This window comes from Staurois parvus, unplaced genomic scaffold (assembly GCF_062004578.1).
Source record: "Staurois parvus isolate SC_StPar_1 unplaced genomic scaffold, SC_StPar_1.0 ptg000051l, whole genome shotgun sequence".
Taxonomy (NCBI): Eukaryota; Metazoa; Chordata; class Amphibia; order Anura; family Ranidae; genus Staurois; species Staurois parvus.
In genome coordinates, this window is record NW_028317847.1 from 6,833,586 (window position 1) to 6,860,246 (window position 26,661).

General features: G+C 41.0%; 1 protein-coding gene across 1 annotated transcript in view; it reads left to right on the top strand.

The window, feature by feature from the left end:
• LOC149470212 (cyclin-dependent kinase 14) overlaps positions 1-26,661 on the top strand; it is a gene marked incomplete at its 3' end in the record, with an annotated part of 401,956 nt that overhangs the window by 316,170 nt on the left and 59,125 nt on the right. The window contains exon 7 of the mRNA XM_089666421.1: positions 20,978-21,040. Within this exon, the coding sequence (XP_089522547.1) occupies positions 20,978-21,040 (63 nt within the window). The remainder of the gene's footprint in view (positions 1-20,977; positions 21,041-26,661) is intronic.

Here is a 26,661-nt window from a genome sequence, read left to right on the forward strand (position 1 = left end):
GTGGGCAAATGCTGCACCTGTATTTTGATATGAAGCACAATGATTCCATGCAAAGCTCCAGACAGATATGACTTGGATATATTATTTCAGCTCTTAGTTCATTAATACATTATTACATTTATTTTAATAAATGCAAGCAGTGTAAATACTTGAATTGACTTGGTATCAGCATATTGCAATCGCCTGTACAGCAGAGCGCAGACGTGGTAACAGAGAAGCAGCACAAGGAGTCAGTCAATTGTGCTGCAGTGCGCGTGTGCTAACAATGAACATGCTGATAGGAGGAGAGAGCAGAGTGACAGAGGGACTGACCAGACTTGTAAGGGTTACTTAACTGCAGCAGAGAAAATTCATGCTTGCTGTCCTAACACAGGTCTGTACTGTGTGACAGAGCTGTGCATATCTGAAAAGCAGGATGGACAAAAATAAATTCTTTGGCAGGTAAAACTGCTCCCATATATGTATTTCACCTGTGCATTTAGCTGTTTTCCCAGAGTGCAGCTTTAAGCATTGTGCTGTCCAGGTAATGGGAGCAGATCATGTGTACAGGCTTTGTATCTATTATAAAGGATCTCTGTGAAACACAGAAGGAGCAGATTGTGCGGACAGCTATCATTCCAGCATTCCTTCCATATCTGCTTTTCATCAGCCACCTTATAAAAACCATCCCATGTAACCGCACCATCTGCCTCGCTCTGCTGGTCCCTACTGCAAATTGTCATGGCAGCTCGTCTTTGTGTCCTTTATTACAGGTACTTATATAGCGCCTTCAATTTACACAGTGCTTTACATATATATTGTACATTCACATCAGTCCCTAACCCTCAAGGGGTGTTCAATCTAAGGTCCCTAACAGGGTCGGACTGACAACTCATGGGGCCCACAAGCAATAGGGGATCATGGGGCGCCTGTATCCTAGCCCACACTAAAACCACACCCAAAAAAGGGTATGAAAGGTATCAGGAGCATCTCATGGGGCCCCCTACTGACCCCAGCCTTCTGGCAGTGCCCAAATGGTCAGTCCGCCCTGGTCCCTAACTCACATTCATATATACACATACAAGGGCCATTGTAGACAGGATCCAAGTAATCTACCAGCATGTCTTTGGAGTGTGGAAGGAAACTGGAGTACCTGGAAGAAACCCATGCAGGCACAGGGAGAACATGCAAAATCCAGGCAGGTGGTGCCATGGTTGAGATTCAAGCCAACAACCATAGTACTGCCAGGCAGAAGTGCTAACCATTTAGCCACTGTGCTGCCTTTACAATGGTCTTTCAAAAATTTGTTTGAGATCACTTATTGTATGATTTTCTTTACCTTTTCTGGTTTAACCCCCCTGGCGGTATTCCCGAGTGTAGCTCGGGGTAAAGTTTCAGTACCAAAAGCGATAACCCCGAGCTACACTCGGGAATACCCTGTGGCTTTGCTCTGGGATCTGTTCTTCACTTACCTTGTTCTGCGCTCCCACGATGTCCCTCCTGCAGTGTCCCCGGCAATGTCCTCCGGCGGATGTTGGCATCTGTCATCTGGGTTCCGTTCCCTGCGAGCGTCGGGACGTACGGGGAACGGCGGGAAATTTGAAAAGGGCAAAAAGTGACATTCACTAAATACACTAAAATCACATAGTATAACATTACTGTATCAAACCATTTCACATACATTTTGTCCCGAGTGCTTTGTCCTGCGCCCTGCCTGCATTTTTACTGTTCTTTCTGCCTGGAAACTGAGAAACGTCCATGGCGTCCAAAAAGCGTCCCTTTAGGTCAAAAGCGGTTTTAGACCGGCTAGAGAACAGCGATAGTAAATCAGAACCACTTGCAGAATTGAGTGATAATGATTCGTGGGGGAAATTCATCATCAGACACTGAAAATGATTTTGCGACTTTGCTCAGTGATGTGTGAACTTGGTGCTCTATTTCACATTTCAGTGTTTTTGGTTTGATTATATTATTGAATTAAATTTATTATTATTATATTATTTATTAAATTATAATTTATAATTTCGTGTTTCAAATTGTAACATACCCGGGATGTTTACTAGACTCTTGTTTGGACAGATTTCAGTGAGTTATTCCTAAAAATTACAGGCCTACAATAAAAAAAAAAAACCTTTCCATGCAAAAAAAAGTACCGCTTTGAGCACAGAAATATGGACATAATTGGACCGCTGGTCCCAGGTTCTCTTCCCAGTTTGGTGTAGAAGCAGCAAGGCACACAACAGCTCAGACAATCTCACAATTCAATGATCAGTTTTGGGGTATCTTTTGCAGGTTGAACTGGGTTGGGGTGTTGGGAGCTGTGCCCTCCTGTAACCCTCACCCTAACCCTTCTGCAACTTTTACACTAAACCTTTATGTAACCCTAACACTAAGTTGGAATCGCTGACGGAATCTGAAGGGTTTCAGGATAGAATTGCACATATTTTGGCAGATAACACGGTTCCCACAGTTGATCGGTGTATGTAGCTGTTTGGCGGGAGCTCCAGTGTACGCTAATAAGGCTTTGTGGTATAAAGTGACTGCTCTATCGCACTTCAGATAACTTTTGTGAACTCCTGTAGGGTAGGAAAGTTCCGGCCTCATTCACACGAAACGCTCTAATTGAAAGTCTGACCAGGCTCTTTACATTTGGGCTTCGGGAAGTATTTTGCATTACAGGCACATTTCAATGAGCTGTGTGCTGTGAAAAGCAGAGTTGCCGTAGTCAGTATAAAGCTACTGATGCGTGCGTTCTTCCCCGGCTCTCATAAAATGATCCGCTATGGCCGGCCTGCCCTACACAGACAATGCGCCCTGTCTGCTGCATGAGGTCATCCTCAGGAGCCAAAGAGCCCACTTTTTGTTTTAATTCAAAAGCAGATTTACATTGTTTAACATGATGGGAATGTGGAATGATCCGCTTATGGAGGCCTCAGGGCTCTCCATGCATTTCACATTTATCCATGACAGCCGCAGCCAATTAGGGAGAGTTATTATACGGCTATGTCACGTTTATTAGAGCTGGGAATGTTACAGCACATGTTATGTTGAGATGAAGCATGCATGTTTTTCTGGGGCCAGCAAATGGACAATTTCCTGAGCCCCCTTTACGTCAACAGAAGCACCAAAACTCAACTCCAGCCAAGCAGCTAAAGACACATCTAAAATACATAAGTGAATGTGTGCTGTGATCCAGCATCCTGTTAGAGGGTGGCTACATTCATTCTCCGTGGTCCCACTGTATGTAGAAATGTAGCCACCCTCTGTTGCTCACTCCCAAAATTAACTATGGAATATGGCATGTGTAAAGTCATAGGATCATTAGAACCAATGTATTGTTCGGACATCCAATGGGTACTGGAGGGGGATATATAGAAGTATGGGGGCTTATTAGCATAAAAATGTGAGCCAAATAAATTTTTAAGCATATGGTTTATTGTGATATTAATAAAAGGTATTTTTATTTTATATTTTGTGATATGTGGGTACCTTTTAAACGCCACTAAGAAGGGTCTTTTTTCATATTAGGTATTTGAGAAATTGGATATGGTACCCCTTTAAAAAAACAGACCACTTAAAGGCAGGGGGGAGGCATCTCTCAAAGTTTTTCGGCCAGGCTTTGGGAGGTACATAAATGGCCTACACCTATAACCAGGGCACAGTTCAACGTTACACAGTTTGTTTTATATATAGATGAACCTTAGCTGCCTAGACCTTTTTTTGAGGGTAAAGCTGAACTAACCCCCTTTTAATATGTAAGATTGTATGTGTAGCACTGGCTCCCTGAAGGGCCTGCTGGTGTGGTCCCAAGGCTTTTTCCCCAGTTAGTGTATTAGCAGCCAGGCACACAGTTTCAGTCACTCTCAATAATTGGTCTAGGGGTAGTCTTTTTCTGATGCTTTACTTGGATGGGTGTAGGGTAACTGTCGGATACTCCTGTAGGGCAAAGTAACAACTTGAGGACACTTTTTTCACATCCTCAATGTTCCTGGCACAGTCCTTGCAACAGCAAATCATGAACTGGGCTACACAGGGACACCATAAGGAATGTCCACCTTTTTATGTACAGGCTGATACAGATTCTAAGGGGAGAGCAGCAGCATACAATCACTGGGATCTTACACACTGGTCTATACTCACAAATGTCCTTGGATACTTGGATGACTCCTTCCAATATTGGCCAGACATATCGACCCGACCCCCAAAAAGAAATCCCTCGATCAGCTCCAGCAGAGATCAGTAGAATAGGCCCCCCAGGTGGGACCTCGATCAACAAATGAAGTACAGCTGGACAGCCCTTCAGGCTGGGATCTCCTCCTCCTGTACATGGACCTCTTTGCTCCAGGCCTCAAACTATTTATGCTTCCTCCCAGCCACCTACCCCCCCCCCCCCCCCCCAGAGATTGGCTGGGATTACATAAATATTCAGCTGCCTATTTGACTCTCCCAGCCCACTACATTACAGAACCCTCCAGAGGACAGAGGGAAGCAGTCAAACCTGCAACTAGTGAGACACTGAATAGAAACAATCACAAGCTGCTCAACTGATTAGAGTAGAACTAAAAGAACTAAGTTTACCTAGAACTAAAAGAACTAAGTTTACCTAGAACTAAAAGAACTAAGTTCACCTAGAACTAAAAGATCTAAGTCCACCTAGAACTAAAAGAACTAAGTTCACCTAGAACTAAAAGAACTAAGTTCACCTAGAACTAAAAGAACTAAGTTCACCTAGAACTAAAAGAACTAAGTTCACCTAGAACTAAAAGAACTAAGTTCACCTAGAACTAAAAGAACTAAGTTCACCTAGAACTAAAAGAACTAAGTTCACCTAGAACTAAAAGAACTAAGTTCACCTAGAACTAAAAGAACTAAGTTCACCTAGAACTAAAAGAACTAAGTTCACCTAGAACTAAAAGAACTAAGTTCACCTAGAACTAAAAGAACTAAGTTCACCTAGAACTAAAAGAACTAAGTTTAAGAATAACTATCAGTGTGCTACATACTACCTCCCAACTTTTTGAGATGGGAACGAGGGACACCTATTAGCAAAAGTATGTGAGCAAAGGAAACACTCCCTGCCACGCTGCCTTAAAGGAAAATTATACAAAAAGGTTATTGGTTTAAACCTACAGGTACTTTTTTTTTTTTTTTTTTTTTTTTTTTTTTTTACCACTACTATTCTTTTATATTGGCTTTTGAAATTTATAAATGTAGCAATTTAGAAACTGGATGATAGGTTTAGCACTTTTTGATACAGTGCATTTTATATAGAACTATAGAGATCAGACCAAAAAGGGACAAATGAAGGAGGAAAGAGAGACAGAGGGAATTTGTTCCAAATCAGTGACAGGTCCTACAAATCAGGGACAGTTGGGAGTGCTGCATACAGCAGGGGCGGACTGACAACTCATGGGGCCTCCGGGCAATAGGAGATCATGGGGCCCCTGTGTCCTTGCCCAAACTCAAAAAAGCCTATGAAAAAGGTACCAGGGGCATCTCATGGGGCCCCCTACTGACCCCGGGCCCTCGGGCAGTGCCCGAGTTTCTAAATAGTCAGTCCGCCCCTTGCATACAGTTATCTCAATATTCAGCTTTTGGCTTAGGTTCAGCAATGATTGCTTCTTTTTAAGGGAAGCTAAAAGTAGCATTCTCTAGATCCAAGATAGACTTTTTCTTGGTTTCATAATGTTCTTTCACGCTAAGCTTGCTCATTCTTTGTGAACACTGCAACAACTATTAATCTGTATACTGAATCAACTTGTTCATTAACCCCTGAAAGTCTCAGAAACCCGTCCCTGTGTATTCAGCTGATAAACTATAGGAGGTTGTCGTGTGTTTAAAACAAAGATCATTAGCTCTTGTTTCTAGAGATAACATTTAATGATCATCTAACAATTGCAAAAACAGCAGATGCAGAACTGTGAGCACAACGGCTAATTTAAGACCGCAATATCCCAGGTCTACCTTGGAACACGCTAATTTTGTGTCCGTAATGACTTTTCTTTTCCCCTCTCACGCTGTATAAGCATTTTTGCTATGGCACACTATATACGTTGGCTTAATAATGATGTTCATTATAGAAAAGCCGTGTAATGTCTGGGTATCTAATAGATATATTTTTTTTTCCGTCTTTCATGAAAAAAAAAAGAGTGCACTTTGCTTGAACCCTATAAATTATTTTGCCTTGTCAGTTCCAGTCTGTTTGAATTGTGGAAGTTTTTTTTTTTTTGCACCACCTCTGCTTCTTAATTATAACATTTTTTAATGTGAACCATGTTCTGCCAAAAGGCTTCCAGTTTGATACAATCCTTGCCTTGGGCTAACGTGACGAAGGGGACAAATCCTGTTTTAATGACATTTATAAATTAAAAGCTTGCCTTCGTTTTTCAAAAAGGTGTCCCTGATCAGCAGGATTTACATAACCAGGTCAAGTCCATCATGTTATTGGGTAAATATTTAAATGACTGGCTTAGCTCAAGAATCTTTTTATTTAGATAGAAAATCAAGTATATTTTTTCCACTAAATATCTACTATAGGGCATATTTTTTCACTTTTATATCAGATATGCCTGGTTCTTGTTAAAGGGGACCCTTTCATCACATGGTCAGCTATAAAAGAAGGCCAGCCTGTTTAAAGAAAAGCCCATCTATATCTAAAGTTGTTTTGCATAGGATACTAAGAACTTCTCTCCTCACCTAGTGCACCTGCACTTCCCCTACCCTGCCCTTTTGTCCAACAATTCCTTGGCCTCCTCCCTGAAGAACGCCCTTCCACCACTGGACTGATGAATCCACATTTCAACATAATCATAACCATCTGTACGAATTTATGAGATATTATGTGAAATGACGGCCTCTGGATTTACATCCTATTTGGAAGACAAAATTATTAATAATGTCTTGTATTCTTCTTACTTCACGAGGCTTGTTTTGCCACCACGGACAGTTGATGTACCACGTGTGACTTCTATAGTTTCTCATGTTCACTATGTACTATATGTAGCCAGGTGTTTGGCTAACAGTGGAGCGTCAGAGAAACACTGGCTGCAGTTGCACTCTGTATCTGCTGCCCTGCGGTGCTGAACTGGTTAACAGCTGTTTCAGTAAGAGCGAGCTGCTGAGCAGGAAGAGTTTAATAGACTGAGTCAGGCAGCACTGTACTGTGGGAACTGTAGTCCAGAGGAGAGAGGCTCTACTATAATCAATTGCTTTTGGACTACATTTCTCAGAGGGAGATTGCCAGGAGGAGGAAAAAACTGCATTTACTCAGGCTTAGGGGACACAGCTTCCTCTTGATATGAGGGAGCCCAGAGAGTGCACATCTCTGTCCTGCGTGCACCACCACAGCTGCATAACCGTGGCCTGAGCAGGATCCAGAGTGCTGAGTCCAGATGTGCTGACAGCACAGAAACTGAGCCCTTTAGTAACTGACCATACAGCCATTTAGTGGTCTTATTACTGCCTACAGGCTCGACTGGGACTATTCTCATGTGCACTAACTGGGCCCCAACGCTAGTCAACTGAAGAGTTAGAACTGAAGACTGCCCCTCTACAGCTGGTACACAGAGACCTTTACCTATTGCTTATGGTAAGAGGTACCTCTCAGGGAACAGTGCACATATCCTAGCCATTCTCCTAGAGTGCATGCTAGACTTGTTATGGTATTAATATTCACACTGCAGTTAATGCTTAAATGCGCCGTTTATTGCTGACTGTGCTGATTCATTAGTTAATCCCAATCTAGAGGTACAGAACTCTATATTCTAAATTACTTTTGGTATAGGGATTATACTGTATTAGGGGACTGTGTCTGAACCTATTTTCTGTGTGTTCAGTTGTAAGCCGTGTACCGGGGTGGGCTCCCCAGGATACAGTGAAGTCACGAACGAGGAAAGCAACCCCAACACCAGCTTTTGCCACAACAGAATTTTACTTAGATGTGGCAAATAAACACAACCACAAATGCTGGAAACATACAATAAATTTACATACACCCAGCCCAAAGGCTGAGACCCTTGTGCTGCACAGCACAGCGCCTTCTGATGGATGAAGGTAGAAAGTGAAATAATTTACCTACTGGCGGGCACAACTAAGCTGCCACACCTTACCTGTTTTTACCCTAAAAGAGCAGGAATCCGTGTATGGGTGTATGGTATGGGCTAACCTGCGGTGCAGCACAACAGCTTACAATCTTACACAAATCTACAGTATTCCCTCTCCCATAACTGGTCCTATAGCACGTGCCTGAGTATTCCTTCTGAGCAAAATGCCAGTCTGGCTTGAGTTTGTAGGATTTTATCAGCTCTCCAATGTGAAATGTCACTTTAAGTTGTGGAGTCCTTCCAATAATCAGTAACAACACTTGTGGCCTGACACAAACAGAGACCCTAACTAACTAACTATAGGCCTGCACTCAGTCTCAAGGCGCCAACACTGAAATGAGGTGCGTGCACAATCTTACCGACCCGGGTCTGCTTTGCATCCGCTAGTGACTCTGAACAGAACAAATGTCTCTCCAACAAGCATGCGGTCTCGCCGTATATGTTGCTTAGTTCCTCTGCTCTCATCAGCATTCCTGGCAACAATCTCATCAGCTTCCTGGCAGCAATCTCATCAGCTTCACTTAGCTGCAGCTCTGGTTACGGAGGGACACTTTCACACCTGGATGTCATCAGATTCTAAGCCCACAGGGCCCCTTATTCACCATGCTCCAAAACATGGCTTCTCTCTCTCCTTCCTCTTCTCTCCAACTCTGTGTGCAAAAAAACCCCACCTCTTCATGAATATACAAATATCTATGCAGTCTGATGCTGTGTTACAAAAACAGTGACATCTTGTGGCTAAACCGCAGAATGTCAGTCAAAACATTAATTTACTTCCACACAAGCAGTGTTCAAACAATGAGAGCTGTTTCCCCATCTCACACATTTATGCTCAAACCACCATTTATTCTAACCCGTACCAATACATTGAGTTCATTACCACTAAGCAGTCTTGTGTCTCTTTCCTGGTGCTAATTCACAGCCGAGTCAAAGGTATCTATACTCGTGTTCACAGTAACTTCCATTTAACCAGGTGTGTCAAAGGGGCTGAGGGTGTTCTTGGAGTCGAGGCGCAGAACAAAAAACCCAAGTTACCAAGTGGCTTCTTCAACTGCAGCGCTGCATAAAATAAAAATTATAAATATAGAATGCAAAAAAACAGTTCATCTTTAATTACTTTTCCAACTGCCCATGTTTTGAAGCGCCACTGCTTCACTCCTCCCCTGCTACTGTAGGCATTCGAACCTTTTCAGTAGGTGGAATATCTGCTCATCCTGCTGCTTGCAGTGATTCTTTCCTCTACCTGGACATACAAGCCGGTGGGAGGAACCATAATGTATGGCAGGGAAACACGTATTACATCCACCTGGAAGGTTCAAATACCTACAGCGGCCGGGGAGCATTGAAACAGCAAGTCTGGCCAACAGAAAAGTAAGTACAGAGAGGCTTCTTTTATAGGGTTGGCCTTCTTTTATAAGTGACCCTGTAGTGACGCAGTCACTTTACAGCACTCCAAATTCAGCCAGCAGCCTAATATATTCAAATGATCCATTTGTACAAAGATATTGTACAAGAAAGGTTTGTTACTGCTTAGCTGTGTCCCAGTCCTGAACATGTAAATGAGTTCACCTGGCAAAGCCATAAACCTCAAGTAATTGTTGCCACTAAATTATGCACTTTAGAAAAGAAAGGACTTAAAGCGGTACTAAACGCATCGATTTATCAGTTTACCAAAAACATTTACATTCAAGGCATGCTGCCGTGAATTAGAACTGTCACAGTTGCCTATGCTTTTAACTGAATTGTCAAACCTCAAATGGCTGGTATCATTACTGATCCCATGTGCTGGACCACGGCAACTGCAGATCAAACAGGAGCCAGCTTCCATGGCTGTAAAGGATAAGTTGGTTTAATTTCGCTTTAGTCAACTGTGGTATGGTTAGCATCTCTATGACTGGGTCTTCTCCAGCTGTTGCTACCGATCATGTAGACTTCATGGCCAACAGTTTGTGGACACATGACCAATGCAGCTATGTTAGCTTGTTAGACATCCCATTCCAAAACCATGGGCATTAATATGGAGTTCACCCCCATTCTTTAAGGCTATAATGGCCTCCATTCTTCCACAAGATTTTGAACTGTGTCTGTAGGAACGTGTTCCTTTTAAGTCAAAAGAGCATTTGTGAGAACAGATACTGATGTTGGATGAGAAGACCTGGCTTGCAATTGGCATTTGAATTCATCCCAAAGGTGTTCAGTTGAGTTGAGATCAGGGTTGAGTGTAGGCCACTCAAGTTTCTCAACACCAAGCTCATCAAACCATGTCTTTATGCAGCTGGCTTTGTGCACCACAACTCAACAATTCAGAGGGGGGTCTACATACTTTAATCCAAATACTAAACTTATAAGGTACACAGCATCATCTGGCATCTTAAAGTACATCTAAATGTTATAAGAAAAGCGCCACACCCTCTAACTCCAAAGCAGCAAATTCCCCACTCAAAAAATCAACTAATTTTTTGCTTAAACAAATTAATAAAAGGAATGCGCTAATTGAGTAAATAATACAAAGTGAATATAAGAAAAAATATTAAATAAAAAATTATACAAAAAAAGTGTCCATAAATAATGTCCAAAAAGATTTTTAATTCATATCCACACTGTGTTGGAATCGCCACAAAAAAATGTTTTTAAATCGCCCAACTAAGCTCAAAAAAATAAAAATAAAACAAATACCTTTTTGCTCTAGGCAATATATAACAAATCAATTCTTGGATACAATACTGTGTAAATCAATGAACGAATTTTCCTCCAATGAAAATTTTTTGTGGTGATTCCAACACAGTGTGGACATTAATTTATTTTTTTTGAGCTTAGTTGGGTGATTTAAAAACTTTTTTTGTGGTGATTCCAACACAGTGTGGACATTAATTAAAAATCTTTTTGGACATTATTTATGGACACTTTTTTTGTATAATTTTTTATTTAATATTTTTTATTTTATATTTTTTCTTATATTCACTTTGTATTATTTACTCAATTAGCGCATTCCTTTTATTTATTTATTTATTTATTAAAGTACATCTAAACCCTAACAGAAAAACAGTTTGCTACTTACAGATGTCCCTATTCAGTTCAGAAATCTCAATGTAAATTGTATTAAAGGACAGTTCCATTTTCGTGGGAAAAAAGGCATAAACTAAACTGGCGTATAAATTGCTATACAAGCCATGTTGTAACATTATTAAAATTAACCTTTCCATTTCAATCTGAAGGTACTGTAATTTTCTTTGAAATAAGGCAAACAGTATGCATCTAGAAATGCCATTTCCTGTTTGTGTGGCTAGCTCACTGATTTTCCCAGAAGCTTGCACTGTTACAAGTTTAGGCATCAATTTTGGCGAGATACTCCCCAGGGCTAAATACTAAGGGATGCAGACACTTCAGATTTCACCATTCGAACACTGAGCATACACCAGCTGATTATGATGAGCCAGAACATCCCATTCAGGATCAGCCTGCAAAGGACATCATGAACCAGCTTTTTCTTCAGAGCAGAAACAGGTAGAAATATCCATCAAAGTTTGTTAAAGGATAAGTTTACCTTTTGTAACATGTTACACACATATTCAGGGTGTAACATGTAATATGTTCTGATCAGACCGGCCCCCACTCCACACTTCGACAACTAGCAGGGGATATTCTCCCCACCCCACTAGCTGTCAGATTTTAAAAAAAAAATGCAACCAAGTGGGGCTCCGCTTGCCCGGCCGTATCACTCATTTACAGTACTCTGTGTTGGAGAGACTACAAGCCCCGACAGCCTTAGCGGCTGTTGGCTTGTAGTCCTCCATGAACTACCACGGTGCTGTGGAGCGTTATGGTAGTCCATTTATTCTTCCTGTCAGTATATCTGCTACATCCCATACAGGCAAGCAGATGTACTGACAGATCTGCAGGAGACCTGGATGGCACCAGCAATCTGCTGATACCTAGTGCAATGTTTTACAGACTGCTGCAAGAAAATGTGCATTTATTATTATTTTTTACTAAAAGGTGAACTTGTCCTTTAAAATCCCTGCAATGTACATTGATCACCCAGATGGGATTGTTTGTTTCCCTAACAAAAGTGGACTTTTTTGTTTTAACAACATTTTGCTATCATTACAATTGAAGAAAATGTAATTTTCACTTAAAGTATTTTTTTATTTTTTTTTTGAAGAATCTGTTTTGTCTTTGAATCCATCCACCTCTGTTTGGTGTCATGAAGCCACCGTTGGAATGCTGCAAATTTCTCCTCTTTTAATTTTGCTTTGTGAAGTGGTGAAAGCTCTTCATTCTCGGCTCCAGATTACAGCGCTTTCATCCTGCGTGCCGAGCAGGAAATTGCTCTCTCACCAAAAGCCTTAGTCATGAGTCCAATTCCCTGTTGGGCCAGACCTTCGTACTTCATCCCATTTTCACATTTTCCCCCCAAGCTTGAATTTCAATTCTGCTCAAATCCAAGAATGTATAAGCAAATTAAGATATTTTTTAGATGTATGTAAATATATAACTGACATATAAAAAAAAAAGTAATTTCATGGCTGGAAATACTTTGCTAAGGTATTGATAATGTGTAGTCATATATGTCAGACCAGTGGATAGCTGTGTCACATAGATGGAGATATTGTATTTTGATAGGATTTCATAAGGGCCCGCCATGCCACTTAATACATTTTAACACCAAACACTAAAATCTCCCAAAAAACTTTTTAAGCCTGGGTTCACACTTGTGCAGTGCAACATACGCATGTGGTTCGCACAGGAACCGTAACGCATTCCTGTGCAAATCACATGCAAATTCTGTGCAGTGCGATTTGAGCCATACATTTTGTATGGCTCAAATCGCACCGCATTCGCACCAAAAAGGTGCAGGACCCTTTTTTTTGGTTAGCACTAGAATCGTATCGCATGGATGTTCACTCCCATGCGATCCGGTTCTGCACATCAGTGTTTTGCAAACTGATTTCAGGGTGTTGTTAACCTAAAATACACACCCACAATGGTTTGTGTGAATGGGGTGTTATTATGATGCGGTACGGAAATCGCACAAAAACCGGTGCAAATTTTGAACCGTGAACCCAGGCTTAATATGTTAATGTGGTTGCAAAAGTAATTTTCAATATTTTGAAAGAAGTAGTAAACGTAATCGTGTACAATCCTGTTAAACACGATGCTGATCTCTCTCCCTCTACTCACAGGCTCAGAGACAGCCGTGGAAGCCATTGGCTCCTACTGCTGCTAATCAAATCCTGTCTATGAACGTAAACAGTTCAGCTCTGGAACACACCTGCACATGTGCCCCTATAGTACACAGCTTGCTATGGAGGTACACACAGGGAGGGAGGAGCCGAGAACAACAGCAGGGGACTCAAGTATCCTTGTGCAGAGCAGGTAAGTATAATCTTTTTTTTATTTTGGGTAAAAAAACTGGAGCCATTACTAGCACTCTAAAGTTTTAAATGGAGCTGAGTAAAGTAGTAGAGTTTACTTATAGGCAGGTTGAAATGTCTTGATGTTAGTGAATTAGCGGCTGGCCCAGGCTGGGGTTAACTGTTGCAGGCTCAGTTCCTGCCTTTTTGGTCCTAGTCTGTGTTATAAAATAGGGGGAGGCTGAGGTCCAAGGGTCCTGTTCTCCTTCCTGTACTGGTTGATTCTGTTCATGCAGCCTGTTGAAGACACTGGGGTTTTCTGAGACATCCAAGTCCTGGACAACGCCATAATGGACTCTCACCCCACAGAGGTATGGCTGGGCAACAATACTACTATAGTTAGAGGAAAGACGTTGTTCATACTGAGCTGTTATGCAACGCTTGTTCAGTAAAATGTCATTGACTGTTCTCAGCCTAATCTCAAGTTATTCAAAGGGGTGCATGTTGGTTCTGGTGTATCTAAAGAACCTGGGTCTGTAAACCACTATGAGGTGTGAAGGAACACCGTTGCAAAAGGGTTAAATCGGCAAGGCAAGGAGAAGAGAAGTGTAGTTGCTATGGGAAACCAAGTGAAGGAACAAGCAACCAGTTGTTAGCCTGGTAATGTGACAGACCCTCCAGTAGAGAGAGGGTTGTTGTCTGGCTCTTTCTCTGTTGGTATCCAATAGCAACCAGATCTGAACCTGCGTTATGGAGATCTATGGTCAGGTCTCAAGGTATGGAAAGTGAAGAGTTAATGAGTGCATGCATGAGGTCCCTGCTAGGTGCTTGGCAGGACCCCATTATGTTACTGGGAGGGAGGTAACAGAGGTATGCTGGACTGGTTGGTTGGCCCCGGCTCAGCACATCCCTCCCTAATGCAAACATACAAGTTACAGTGTGTAGAGACATGGAACAAGTTGCTTTTCAGAGGAACTTAGTTTTAAAGTTGTACTAAAGGCTCAAAGATTTTTACCTTCATGCATTCTATGTGCAGCTCCCCAGCCCCCCTAATCACCTAAGCCCCCTCTCAATCCAGAGATGTACATTGGAGTCTCTGCAATCCCTGAACTCCCTCTTCTCATTGGCTGAGACAGAACTGGGAGCCGTTGACCATCACTGCTGTCAATCTCAGCCAATGAGAAGAGAGAGGGGGTGGGGCCGATCCACGGCTCTGTGTGTGAATGGACACATGGAGCAGCAGGTGCTCCCATAGCAAGCTGCTTTCTGTGGGGGCACCCAACAATGGGGAGAGGCCAGGAGAGTCTGCAGGGGACCAGAGAAGAGGAGGATTTGGGCTGCTCTGTGCAAAACCACTACACACAGCAGCTAAGTATACACATGTTTGTTATTTAAAAAAAATAAATAAACATTTTAGAATCATTTTAATACTGCACACAATGGCAACTGCCTTAATGTTTGATATTTAACATGACCACAGTCTCCTCCTGGTCCCAGGACTTGATGAGTATGCTGCCTGGAAAGGAACCCCCATGTGCAGGGAAAGTAGGCCCTACCCACATACTAGCACTTTATACTTGCAGCTTTCATTAAAATAATTCCTGGTGATCCTACCTACAAGGTTCTTGTTCAGACACTTCTGTTGGTGACAACTTGCTGACCCTGTCTATTAATTGTACTACTTTGTTGTAACACAGCTTCCAAGAGAGACTACAGGTGGTCATTTCAACACACATTATGCAGGCATGGTCCAGTGTTGTCACCATTATGAAATCCACCCTGAGAAATGCAATACAGCTATGGCTGGAGTTCCTTTTGAAGGAAAGCGATTATTTATTGATAGTGCATGTATGTAGATAGAGACTGGTGTCTTGTACTTACATAACCCAGTCAAGTTTGACATGTTATTGGTAAACATTTAAATGACTGGTTTAGTTCAAAAATCTTTTTATTTAAAGAGAAAATAAAGTTACATTTTTTTTTCTATAAATATGTAAGGACTTTTTCCAATATGTCTCGCTATGGTACGAAGAATGTAACAGGTTGAATAGTAAAATCCAAAATACCAAACTGGGCACCATCATACCCTTGGCTGGACTGATCTCTACTGGAGACAGAATAATCTTGCCGGATCCTACCTGTCGCTGGGATATTACCTTTAAGTTCATTGACCCTATAAAGTAAACCTTCCATGCCAGAGGCTGTGATTGCTAACCTTTATCTGTAGATTTCCATTCTTGTTCCAGGTCAGTTACTAAGAAAGTCTTCAATTTAAAGGAACAGCATGATGGGGAGAGATATGGCATTTCATTAGAGGTCAACAATGACATCCTTCAAAATGTCCCAGTTTCATGGGATAATATACCAGAAACATGCCTTACTACATCCACATAAAAAGGGTGTAATGATGTCCACAATCCATCTCACTGCTTCTGTCTTGTATTGTTCTGCAATAAGATTGATGTGGAATGTTTAAGCTATACCCTTTATTGGCTACAAGTTATTAAAAATGGTATTATGTTAAAATGTTATGTCTTATTATAAAACCTGACAAAGGAGCCCAATCAATTGTTTTGGAATCTTCAAAAATGTAAAGCCCATCTCTGAGCAAATACAAAACATATCCCTTGCAATGGGGCTGTGGCACACACTGCAAGGGTTAATTGCTTATTTATGCCTAGGGAAAAAATACAAGGAGATTTACTTACCTGATCGTCTGCTCCTCTGCACAGCTAGTTCTGTCCCTGCAGCATCTTTATCCCACACTCCGTTGGTCTAGGATCCTGATCAAGGTCATAGCAGAGCCCATAGCCCTGCACTAGACATGGGGACACTGAGGGAAAGTCCACTGTTGAATTTTGGGGGAGTGCCACCTGGCTGGGGAGCAGAGAATCAGGTAAGTATAATAGTTTATCCCTTCACCTAGACAAAATCAGCAATTATCCATTGCATTGTGGGCACAGCCCCACTGGAAGGGATATTTTTTTTATTTCTAATACAAAGAAAGCCACACTAGTGCAAAAAAATAAAATGTGGAATAATAGTGAAATAAGCTGCAAACATATGAAGATATATTATCCATAGTAATAAAGTGCATAAATATATCATGCTGCGCTACAAAAAAAATCCCAAATTCATGAAGTCAATACCAAAGTAAATATATCAACAAATCTCAATTTCATAAAATGAACCCAAAATAAATATTTCACATACAATTAATCATAAAAAAGACCACCATATGCAAACATGAGAAAAGTGAGTAAATTTAAGCAGTCCCCACAATCACTCTCATGAAAGTCCACTGAGTATGAGTATGAATCTAAAACCAAAAGGTTTTTCTGAGAGTGGTGCCAAGATACAGTGAAGGAAATAAGTATTTGATCCCCTGCTGATTTTGAATGTTTGCCCACTCACAAAGAATGATCAGTCTAAAAATTGAATGGTAGGTGTATTGTAACACAGACAGAATAGCAACAAAAAATTGAAAAGAAATGCATGTCTAGCAAATTATGCACTGATTTGCATGTTCATGAGGGAAATAAGCATTTGAACCCCTATCATTCAGCAGGATTTCTGGCTACCAGGTGTCTTTCATACAGGTAGCAAGCTGAGATTAGAAGCAGTCTCTTAAAGGGAGTGCTGCTAATCTAATTTTGTTACCTGTATAAAAGACACCTGTCCACTCGAGCAATCAAACAATCAGATTCCAAACTCTCCACCAATGCAAAGACCAAAGAGCTGTCCAAGGATGTCAGGGACAAAATTGTAGACCTACACAAGACTGGACTGGGCTACCAAACTATCGCCAATCATTCGCAAATGGAAGAAAGACAAAACAACTGTCAGTCTTCCTAGGTGATGTGCACCATGCAAGATCTCACCTTGTGGAGTGTCAATGATCATGAGAACAGTGTGGAATCATCCCAGAACTACACGTGAGGATCTTGTCAATGATCTCCAGGCAGATGGGACCACAGTCACCAAGAAAACAATTGGTAACACGCTACGCCAACAAGGATTGAAATCTTGCAGTGCCAGCAAGGTCCATCTGCTCAAGAAAGCACATGTCCAGGCCTGTGTGAAGTTTGCCACTGAACATCTGAATGATGCAGAGGAGGACTGGTTGAAAGTGTTGTGGTCAGATGAGACCAAAATCGAGCTCTTTGGCATCAGCTCAACTTGCCGTGTTTGAAGGAGGAGGAATGCTGCCTATGACCCCAAGAACACCATCCCAACTGTCAAACGTGGTGGTGGAAACATTCTGCTTTGGGGGTGTTTTTCTGCTAAGGGGACAGGACAACTGCACCACATCAAAGGGACGATGAACGGGGCAATGTACTGTCAAATCTTGGGTGAGAACCTTCTTCCCTTAGCCAGGGCACTGAAAATGGGTCGTGGATGGGTGTTCCAGCATGACAATGACCCAAAACACATGGCCAAGGCAACAAAGGAGTGGCTCAAGAAGAAGCACATTAAGGTCCTGGAGTGGCCTAGCCAGTGTCAAGACCTTAATCCGATTGAAAATCTGTGGAGGGAGCTCAAAGTTCGAGTAGCTAAACGTCAGCCACCAAACCTTAATGACTTGGAGAGGATCTGCCAAGAGGAGTGGGCCAAAATCCCTCCTGAGATGTGTGCAAACCTGGTGGCAAACGACAGGAAACGTCTGACCTCTGTGATTGCCAACAAGGGATTCGATTTTTAGACTGATTATTTCTTTGAGTGGGCAACTTATTTCCTTCACTGTAGATCCAAAACCACCAATGGTGGTAAAACGCAGGCTTACTGGACATACTGTATATGACCCCCTTTTGAAAGAAAAGTTATAAATGGTATATCCGATATTATTTGGCATCTATTTCCTCTCTCTCCACTTCACCACAGAGTCACCAGGCATCTGATTTGACAAAAGACGCCCCATATACTGTAAAATCTTAAGGTATCTTTCATTTGAGTATTTAATTTGCATACTCTATATTTAAAAGTTGTTATGCATTAGTAAGATACAATCCAGCTGCCAAACAAGCGGTTTGCAGTTCACTTCCCATTGTGTGATGTCAGCAAATGGCTCTTCCCTACATGTTTCGTCACCCATTGGAATTTCATTATATTTATTGTGGGAACTTCTTACTTTATTCTTCTCATTCTTCTTTCCTTTTTTTGTGACTGAATATCGTATGTGAGATATATATTTTGAGTTAATTTAAATAATTTGATATTTTTAAATATATTTATTTTGGCATGACTTTGTGAATTTGTGGTCTTTTTTTGTAGCGCAGCACAGTTTATAATTTTTTTTATTTGCCCAGAGTTGGGTATAGAGCTAAATTCTATGCAGACAAAAGCCACAAATAAATGTAGCTCTGTAATCATGAATACAGCATTAAATATATTTTTAGATACAAGCAATGTAAGTACCTGAATCTGATCTGGTGCTAGCCTCTTGCAGTCCCTGTACAGCAGGTTTAGAGTGTGAGAGGAAGAAGCAGCAAGAAGCCAATCAGTTCACGTGCTGATGACAAACATGCTGATAGGAGAGAGGAGAGTGAAAGTGAGATGAGCTTACACGGTGCTGCTTCTCTTTTCACTGTCCAGTCAAAAACTGGGGATGGGTCCAGGACAACCTGGGCTCAGAGGATTGAATGATGCTGGCTATCAGACTGGGGACTGTGGCATTAAATGAATGTTGCAGCAAAAGCTGGTTATTTTTTTCGGGCTATTCATTTTTATCTTTATGTAAAAAAGATGTGCATTGAGTCTAGACAGACAGTCCAAATTTAGTCTTCAGCAAGGCTGCTGTGGATATACTGTTATCAAGGGAAAACTTGTGTGTATTTTTAGTAAACAGACCATTTTTGTTGTTGTTCAAGTTTTAAATGTCAATTTTACAGTTTTAAATTGATGCTGGTTCATGTTTTCCGGAATTCTATTTCATATAAAAATTGGCCTGATTAGAGTGCTCTAATGCTGGTCATACACACAGCCAGCTTCTAGGAAGTTAATTTGCTTTCAGCCAGCTTTCTATTATGAAGGCAATCAGATTGAGGCTACCTGCCACTAACAATTTATGTGTTTATATTTGTATAGTTAAAGTGGTGTTAGGATGCCTAGATCCCTTGAATAATGTGCGATGGACAACTCAATTAAATTCCTTAAACTTGCTAGAAACTTGGTATTTACACGACCAGATTAGTGACTGTGGCAGTGACATTGCTGCTTGGATTCTTGCTGGAAGGCTGTTGTGAAAAAATCAGTTACACAGTGAGCAACTTGGAGTCTGAAGAGTATTGCTTACCAGTGGGACTTTTTTTTTTTTTTAAAGAAGGGGACTAAACTTTCAGTCAACATTAACTATTTTTAGTCCTTAGCGTTAATAATTGGATAGGAAGGTATGTTATATTTGAATCTTTTTAACCTTTTTTTTTTTTTTTCTACATATCTTCACTTGCTTTCTGGTTTCTGGCCTAGGCCAAAATTATTGAACTAAGCCCTAATTGTAAATCATCTTTGGCAAATAACAAGTCTATACTGGATGAGGGTACGTTTCCCTACACACCATCTGGCCAATTGATGAATCTAAAATATATAACCTTTATTCAAATATATAGAAAATGTATGCTCAGCTGTAATTAATGCCTATTGGAGTGGAATGTATTGCGCACAACAATATGACTGGATACCATTGCAATTATTTACCTTACATCCAAATGATTAATAACACCAGACCCAAGCAAATATCATACCGGTTTAGATGAAGTGACGGCATACAAAGAGGCACTGTAGCTTGATCATAAGCCTATCGCTTGAATATATAATCTCTGTAAAGGAAATGGAGTTACCCCATGGACAAAACTAATTAGATATTATAATCTATCTTGGTACATTCATCCACGGCTTAAATGTCAGCCTCTAATGGATATGCCCCATACATCACCATATCCAGTCAAAAATACCTCACTGTCTTGAGAAATGCAAATGATGCACTGTAAAACGCAGTACAGACCTTTCCAAAAAAAGGGGGCAGAGGAGTGAATACCATGTGCATCCAAAAAGTGCTGTCAAAGAAAGACCCAAAGAAAAAAAGAAACTCTACATGTTTCGCTCCAGAAAACAAAGCTTCATCAGGAGTATAAAGAACTACAATAGGTCATATAGTGGCTGGAAGTTATGTTCAGCTGCTCCTGGTGGCAAAATGGCCATCAGTACTGAACTTGGGTAAGAGTTAAGACAACCTTTCAGCTTGGCGCTTCTGCTGTACAGGGAGAGAATACAAATAAATAGGAAAGAAAGCTATTCTTGAAAGTAAAAAAAACACATTATTATAATAATTTAAGAGTGGAAATACAGATAACTAATACCCTTTGGGAATAGGATATCTGATGATTAAAAGCAGTCATACGTCTACAAACCTGGCTCTGCAATGTAAAAATACACCTGAATAAATATTTTCCATGTTTTTTTGAAATGTGCTGTTTTATGTAAGTTTGAGTTTTGTATCTGAGCTGCATAAAGAATAATTCCGTGTTGGTTTTCCTTGTATTGCAGCACACAGATTTATGTCAGTACATGGATAAACACCCTGGAGGACTGCATCCTGACAATGTGAAGGTAAGATGTCCACTGAACTGGAGATTCAATTTTATACCCTGCTGATATCCATTTAAAGTCAACCCAAAGAATATCTGTGCTAACAGTCATGTGCGATTGATAGATAAAAGTCAAAAAAAGGCTGAAATACTTTCCTTCCAGGGAAAAATGCTGTACTGCTCACACGATCAAAAACCTTGGCCTTTTAGTTAGGAGATCTCTATTGAAATCGAGGATCAGCATTTAGAGCCAGCATAGATGATGTAACCAAGGGGTTGGGTGTTTAGTTCTATGGCAACACTGGAGTGAACTTGGAGCAGTGTTTTCTCCAGGTTTTCTGCCCTTCTGTTGCTGCTTATTTATCCAACCCAGCAAGACTGTAAAGATAATTTAGGCTCCATGCACACTGGGCATTTTAATAACGCTGGGAACATTTGTGTGTAGTCACGTTAAAAACGTGAGTTTTTTTTAGCATCTTTGCATTAGTGTTTTGATTTTTTAGAGGTTTTGTGACCAAAGAAATACTTTTTTACTTTTTTTTTTGCTCAAAAAAAGTCCAAAAATGCTGGTTTGACGCATTTTTCTTTCAGCATTAGAGCATTTTTACAGCTGAAAAACTCCTCTAGAAACCCACTAGTTCTGGGGTTTTTTTTCCCAGCCAAAAAACACCCCTGCCAAAAAATGCTGATTACAGTCTATGTGCATGGACACATAGGATAACATGCTGGGAAGTTTACTGACTGTAGAAAAAAACGCCAAAAGCCAAAAACAGCCGCTGTAAAAACATCCAGTGTGCATGAGGACTTAAAGTAAACCTGTCTTGCTATTTGTAACCTCATTTGTGAAAATGATAGCAAAGCTTTATTCCCTTTCCCCCACAGACCAAAAATCAACTGGCTAACACTCATCAGAGATGTTTCATCAGTTATCCCTTTATTGATTGGAGGCTCTTGTTTCTGCATTTTTATATACGGGGATGTTATATTAATAGGAAATGTTCCAACTGGTCACATTGCTTCTTTTTATTGGGACATACAGTATATGACCTGCCTGTGGTTAGTCATAGACATGAAATAGCAGTCAGAAGACCCAACCAACACAAATTTTCTCTATAGAATGATGGTGACATAAACAAGTGCAAGAGGGTTGATTTACTAAAGGCAAATGGGCTATTCACTTTGGAATGGGAGTTTTTCCTTAGCTTAGTGAATGAGTTGAAATTCTGATGACGTCCACAGGGGCAGACTGACAACGCATGGGGCCCCTGGGCAATAGGGGATCATGGGGCCTATGAAAAAGGTACCAGGGGTATCTCATGGGGCCCCCTACTGACCCCGGGCCCTCGGGCAGTGCCCGATTTTCCAAATGCTCAGTCCACCCCTGGACGTCCATAATCCCATCATGTGCAAGCAAAAATTAATTTTTCTTTTTCTTTGCACATCATTGGACATTCTTTACATAATGAGTTTTCAACACATTCACTAAGCTAAGGTAAAATTCACTTGCAAAGTGAGCCACCTATCTGCACTTAGTAAATCAACAGCAATGACCTATTTTTACTTAGTAAATCAACTCCAATAAGTCTAACCATGTGTACATCCTTGGCACCAGGAGCCACCTTATATTGAAGAAAAATTTAAGGAAAATCTATATTGTACAATCAGTTCTTACCCCCATGACTGGTTGACCAGAAACGTTCGTGTAGGTTGCAGACAACAAGATTATAAAACTTTACAAGAAGCACTCGATAAAATAGAAAGGTGGGCAAATACATGCCAGGTTCCATGTAAGAAAAAAAGTAATGCACTTGGGGGCTAAAAATATGAACGCAAGCTACACGCTACGGGGAGAACCTCTGGTGGAATCGAGGATGGACAAAGATCTGGGGATCCTAGTAGATGACGGACTCAGCAATAGCATAGAATGCCAGGCTGAGGCAAGCAAGGCTAGCAGACTATTAGCGTGCATTAAAAAATGTATTTACTCAAGACCACTATAACCACTTGCCCTCCAGAAGATTTACCCCCATCCTGACCAGGCCATTTTTTTGCTATTTGGCACTGTGGGTACAATGTTGCATGACTGCGCAATTATCCGTTACAGTAGCAAACAAAATTTATATCATTTTTTTCACACAAATAGAGCAACCTTTTGGTGGTATTTGATCATCACTGGGGTTTTTATTTTTTGTTATATTTTGAAAAAAAAATTTTTTTACTTTCAGCAATAAAATCTATCAAATGAAAAAATGTAATTTCTTCATAAATTTAGACCATAATGTACACTACTACATATTTTTGGTAGACAAAATCCCAATAAGCGTATATTATTCGCTTTGTGTGAAAGTTACTGAGTCTACAAACTTGTGTATATATACTGGAATTTTTATATTTTTTTTACACTTGTAATGACCATGATCAGCGACTTATAGCAGGACCGTGATAATACGGTGAGCAATCTGACACTGACTCTTTGTGGGAACTAACTGCCACTGACATCTCCAGTGACACTAATACAGTGATCAGTGCTAATAATATATACTGACACTGTACTAATGACACTTGCTGGGAAGGGGTTAACATCTAAGGGCAATCAAAGGGTTAGCCGAGTGCCTAACAATGCTTGGTGTGTTTACTGTGTGCTGATTTTACTAAGGGATGTGCCGGTATTTGTTCTCTGCTTTGCAAAACTGGCATATCACCTCTGTCAGGACAGAGTTCTGTGTTGTTTACAATCACTGAACTCTGTCTCATCATCCACTTTGCCGATTGGCGGGTCCCGGCCATCAATCATTGTCCAGGACCCGCTGGTTGGCTTGTGCTATAACCAATCACAGCACAGCCGGAACACCCCCTACCCAGAAGAGCCCGATCACTTATCAGATACGTGATCCAGCACAGAGAGGCCACTTTGCTGGCATACTTGTAAGTGAGGTGGTTGGCAAGCAATTAATTTTACCACTTTACAAAACTGTGGTTTGGCCACATCTTGAATATGCTGTTCAGTTCTAGTCACCGAACCTCAGGAAGTATGTGCTGAAACTGGAGTCCAGAGAAGGGCAACAAAGCTAATAAGGGGGCTGGAGGACCTCAGTTATGAATAAAGACTACACACATTAATCTTCGTTTCCCTGGGGAAGAGAGCCTTAAGAGGAGATATGATCACAATATATAAATACCTAAATAGTGTTTCTAGCATAGGGAGGAAACTATTCAGTCTCTGGTTACTAAAGAGGACATGTGGTCACTCAATGAAGTTGGACGAGAAGCGGTTTAACCTTAAACTACGTAAGGGGTCCTTTACTGTTAGTATGGTAGGGATGTGGAACTTCCTTCCACAGTTGGTGGTGTCAGTAGGGAATGTCCATAATTAAAAACATTTTTTAGATGAGCATCTTAGTGAACATAATATATATAGGGATATGGGAAGCGGTAGAGACATACAGTAAATACATAAACACACCCACACAGGTTGAACTGGATGGACTGGTGTCTTTATTCAAGTTTACAAACTATGTAACTATGAGTGCCCATAGATATGCAATCAATTCCCAGTCTTACACCAACCCACATTCCAGGTTTACAGATTGATATTTCTGATGACACCTCTGCTAGGCCTTCTTCCATAAACAATTGACTTGGAATTGTTCATCCATCAGGCCGCTCTCTCGTGTTTATGGCTAGCCTGTGTATAGCTTTGCAGTTTCCTCTTTTGTAGGGTTATGATTGGGATTAGCAGATTTGTAGAGTGTTTCCTCCAGAGGAAGCCCGTGATAAAGGGAGCTGAAGTGCTTGTACATTAGCACAGAAGAGACAATGCTGGCACATGTCCAGGATCTGCAGGAGCCAGTATTAATTATGTGGCCCCCACTACATCTCTACTGGAGACTGAATGGGCAAATCGCGCGTGCCCCATAATAAAGCTGTCTGTCTCAATTCTCACTGTCAGACACAAGACAATCCAGCCTGCAGCTCTCCTCTCTGCCCATCTATTCAAATTAAATAATATGCCAGCAACTTACTTATTTCAATTGCTTCTTCTTGTCTGGCTGTTTGGCGCTGTCATTCGCAGCTCGTACAAGGTCATTGTTCCAGAATAAATCACCCTGTTTAAATTTGGCCATCGTTTGATATGTTTTCTGTAGGAAATGCATCTTTTTTTCTTATTTAATGTTTAGGTTCGGTAATTTAAAAAAAAAAAAAAAAAAAACTTTTTTATCCATTGTCTGTTGAGTATTTTAGCTCACATTAAACACAGTGGGTTGAATTGGTTGAAATAATTCTTCAAGGGGCCAAATTATTGCCTCTTGAGTGCCACCACTACTTAATTCCAGGAAAAGAAATATATGTTTGGTAATGAACAATTTTGTGACTTTTGCAGCTCAAACTGTTTCCTTAAAACAGAACCAAACTCCTTCAATCTTCTTTAACTATTTTTAATCCTTTTGCTGCTAGCATTAGTTAATAGATAGGAAGGTATATTTTATGTTCCTTTTTTTTTTTTACATCAGTTTCTTCCTGTTTTTTGGCCTAGACAATGACATACATCTCAGGAATCTTCAGGGGGGTGGGGCTTTCTCAGCACAGCACACTCTCCTGTCTGCATGCCTGAGCTAAGGGTGGATGGATTCCAGAAAGTAAATGCTACTTGAATCATCTGCCCTTACTCAAAATGGCCACAGCTAGAAATGTTGGGGGGGGGGGTTAAAAGTGATTTCTCCACAAAATAGCATGGAGACATGGATGGATGGGGGAGTTTGCTCTGAATATTACAGATTTAATTAAATAGTGTTTTTCAGTTTGTGGATACAGTTTAGTTCAGCTTTAAGTATTCTATAAAGAAGCGTAGTCTTTATCACATAGAGGACAGCTGGGACCGCACTCAACTTAAAGCCCCACTGAAGTCACAGTAATAGATATGCAAATAGACATTGTTTTAACAGCTATCATTTTCCTAGTCTCACCTCCACATTACTGGTACAGCAGTTGTGCAGATGTCTCAATATGGCTGTTCGGTCTAACAGACACCAGAGGTAGAACCAATGTTCTCTGTAATCAGCACTCAGTAGCAGACTTGGTGTGACACACCCCCTCTCCTTCTCTGCAATGTGATGACACAAAAGGGGTGTGGCTGTTACTCAGCTATGTCAACACAGAGCACTGGAAGGAAAGAGCAGAAGGCGGCATTGTTACTGACAGAAGAATAATCATAATATGAAAAGATATAGGACTATAAAGGTAAAAAAAGGTGTAAGACTTTAATTGACCTTTTATTTCAGAGGCTGAGGACTGCAGGAGTAAGAAGGCCTTATGCGACCAAAGAAAAACCCCTGTACCAGGGGTACCCCTGTACCAAGTGATATTAAAGGCTTGTTTAAAAATAATAATAAACACGGTATACTTTCCTGCTATGTGTAATTAATTTTGCACAGAGCAGCCCCTTCTTGGCTCCCCTGCCAGCGCTACTGACCCCTGCTGAGTGCCTCCATAGCAAGCTGCTTGCTATGTGGGCAATAGTGCCTGCTTGTTCCCAGCCTCGCTTTGTGTCTCCATAAGCCACACAGATCGCTGCTCAGCCCCACCCCCCTCTCTCTTCTCACTGGCTGTGATTGACAGCAGTGGGAGCCAATGGCCCTCCCTGGT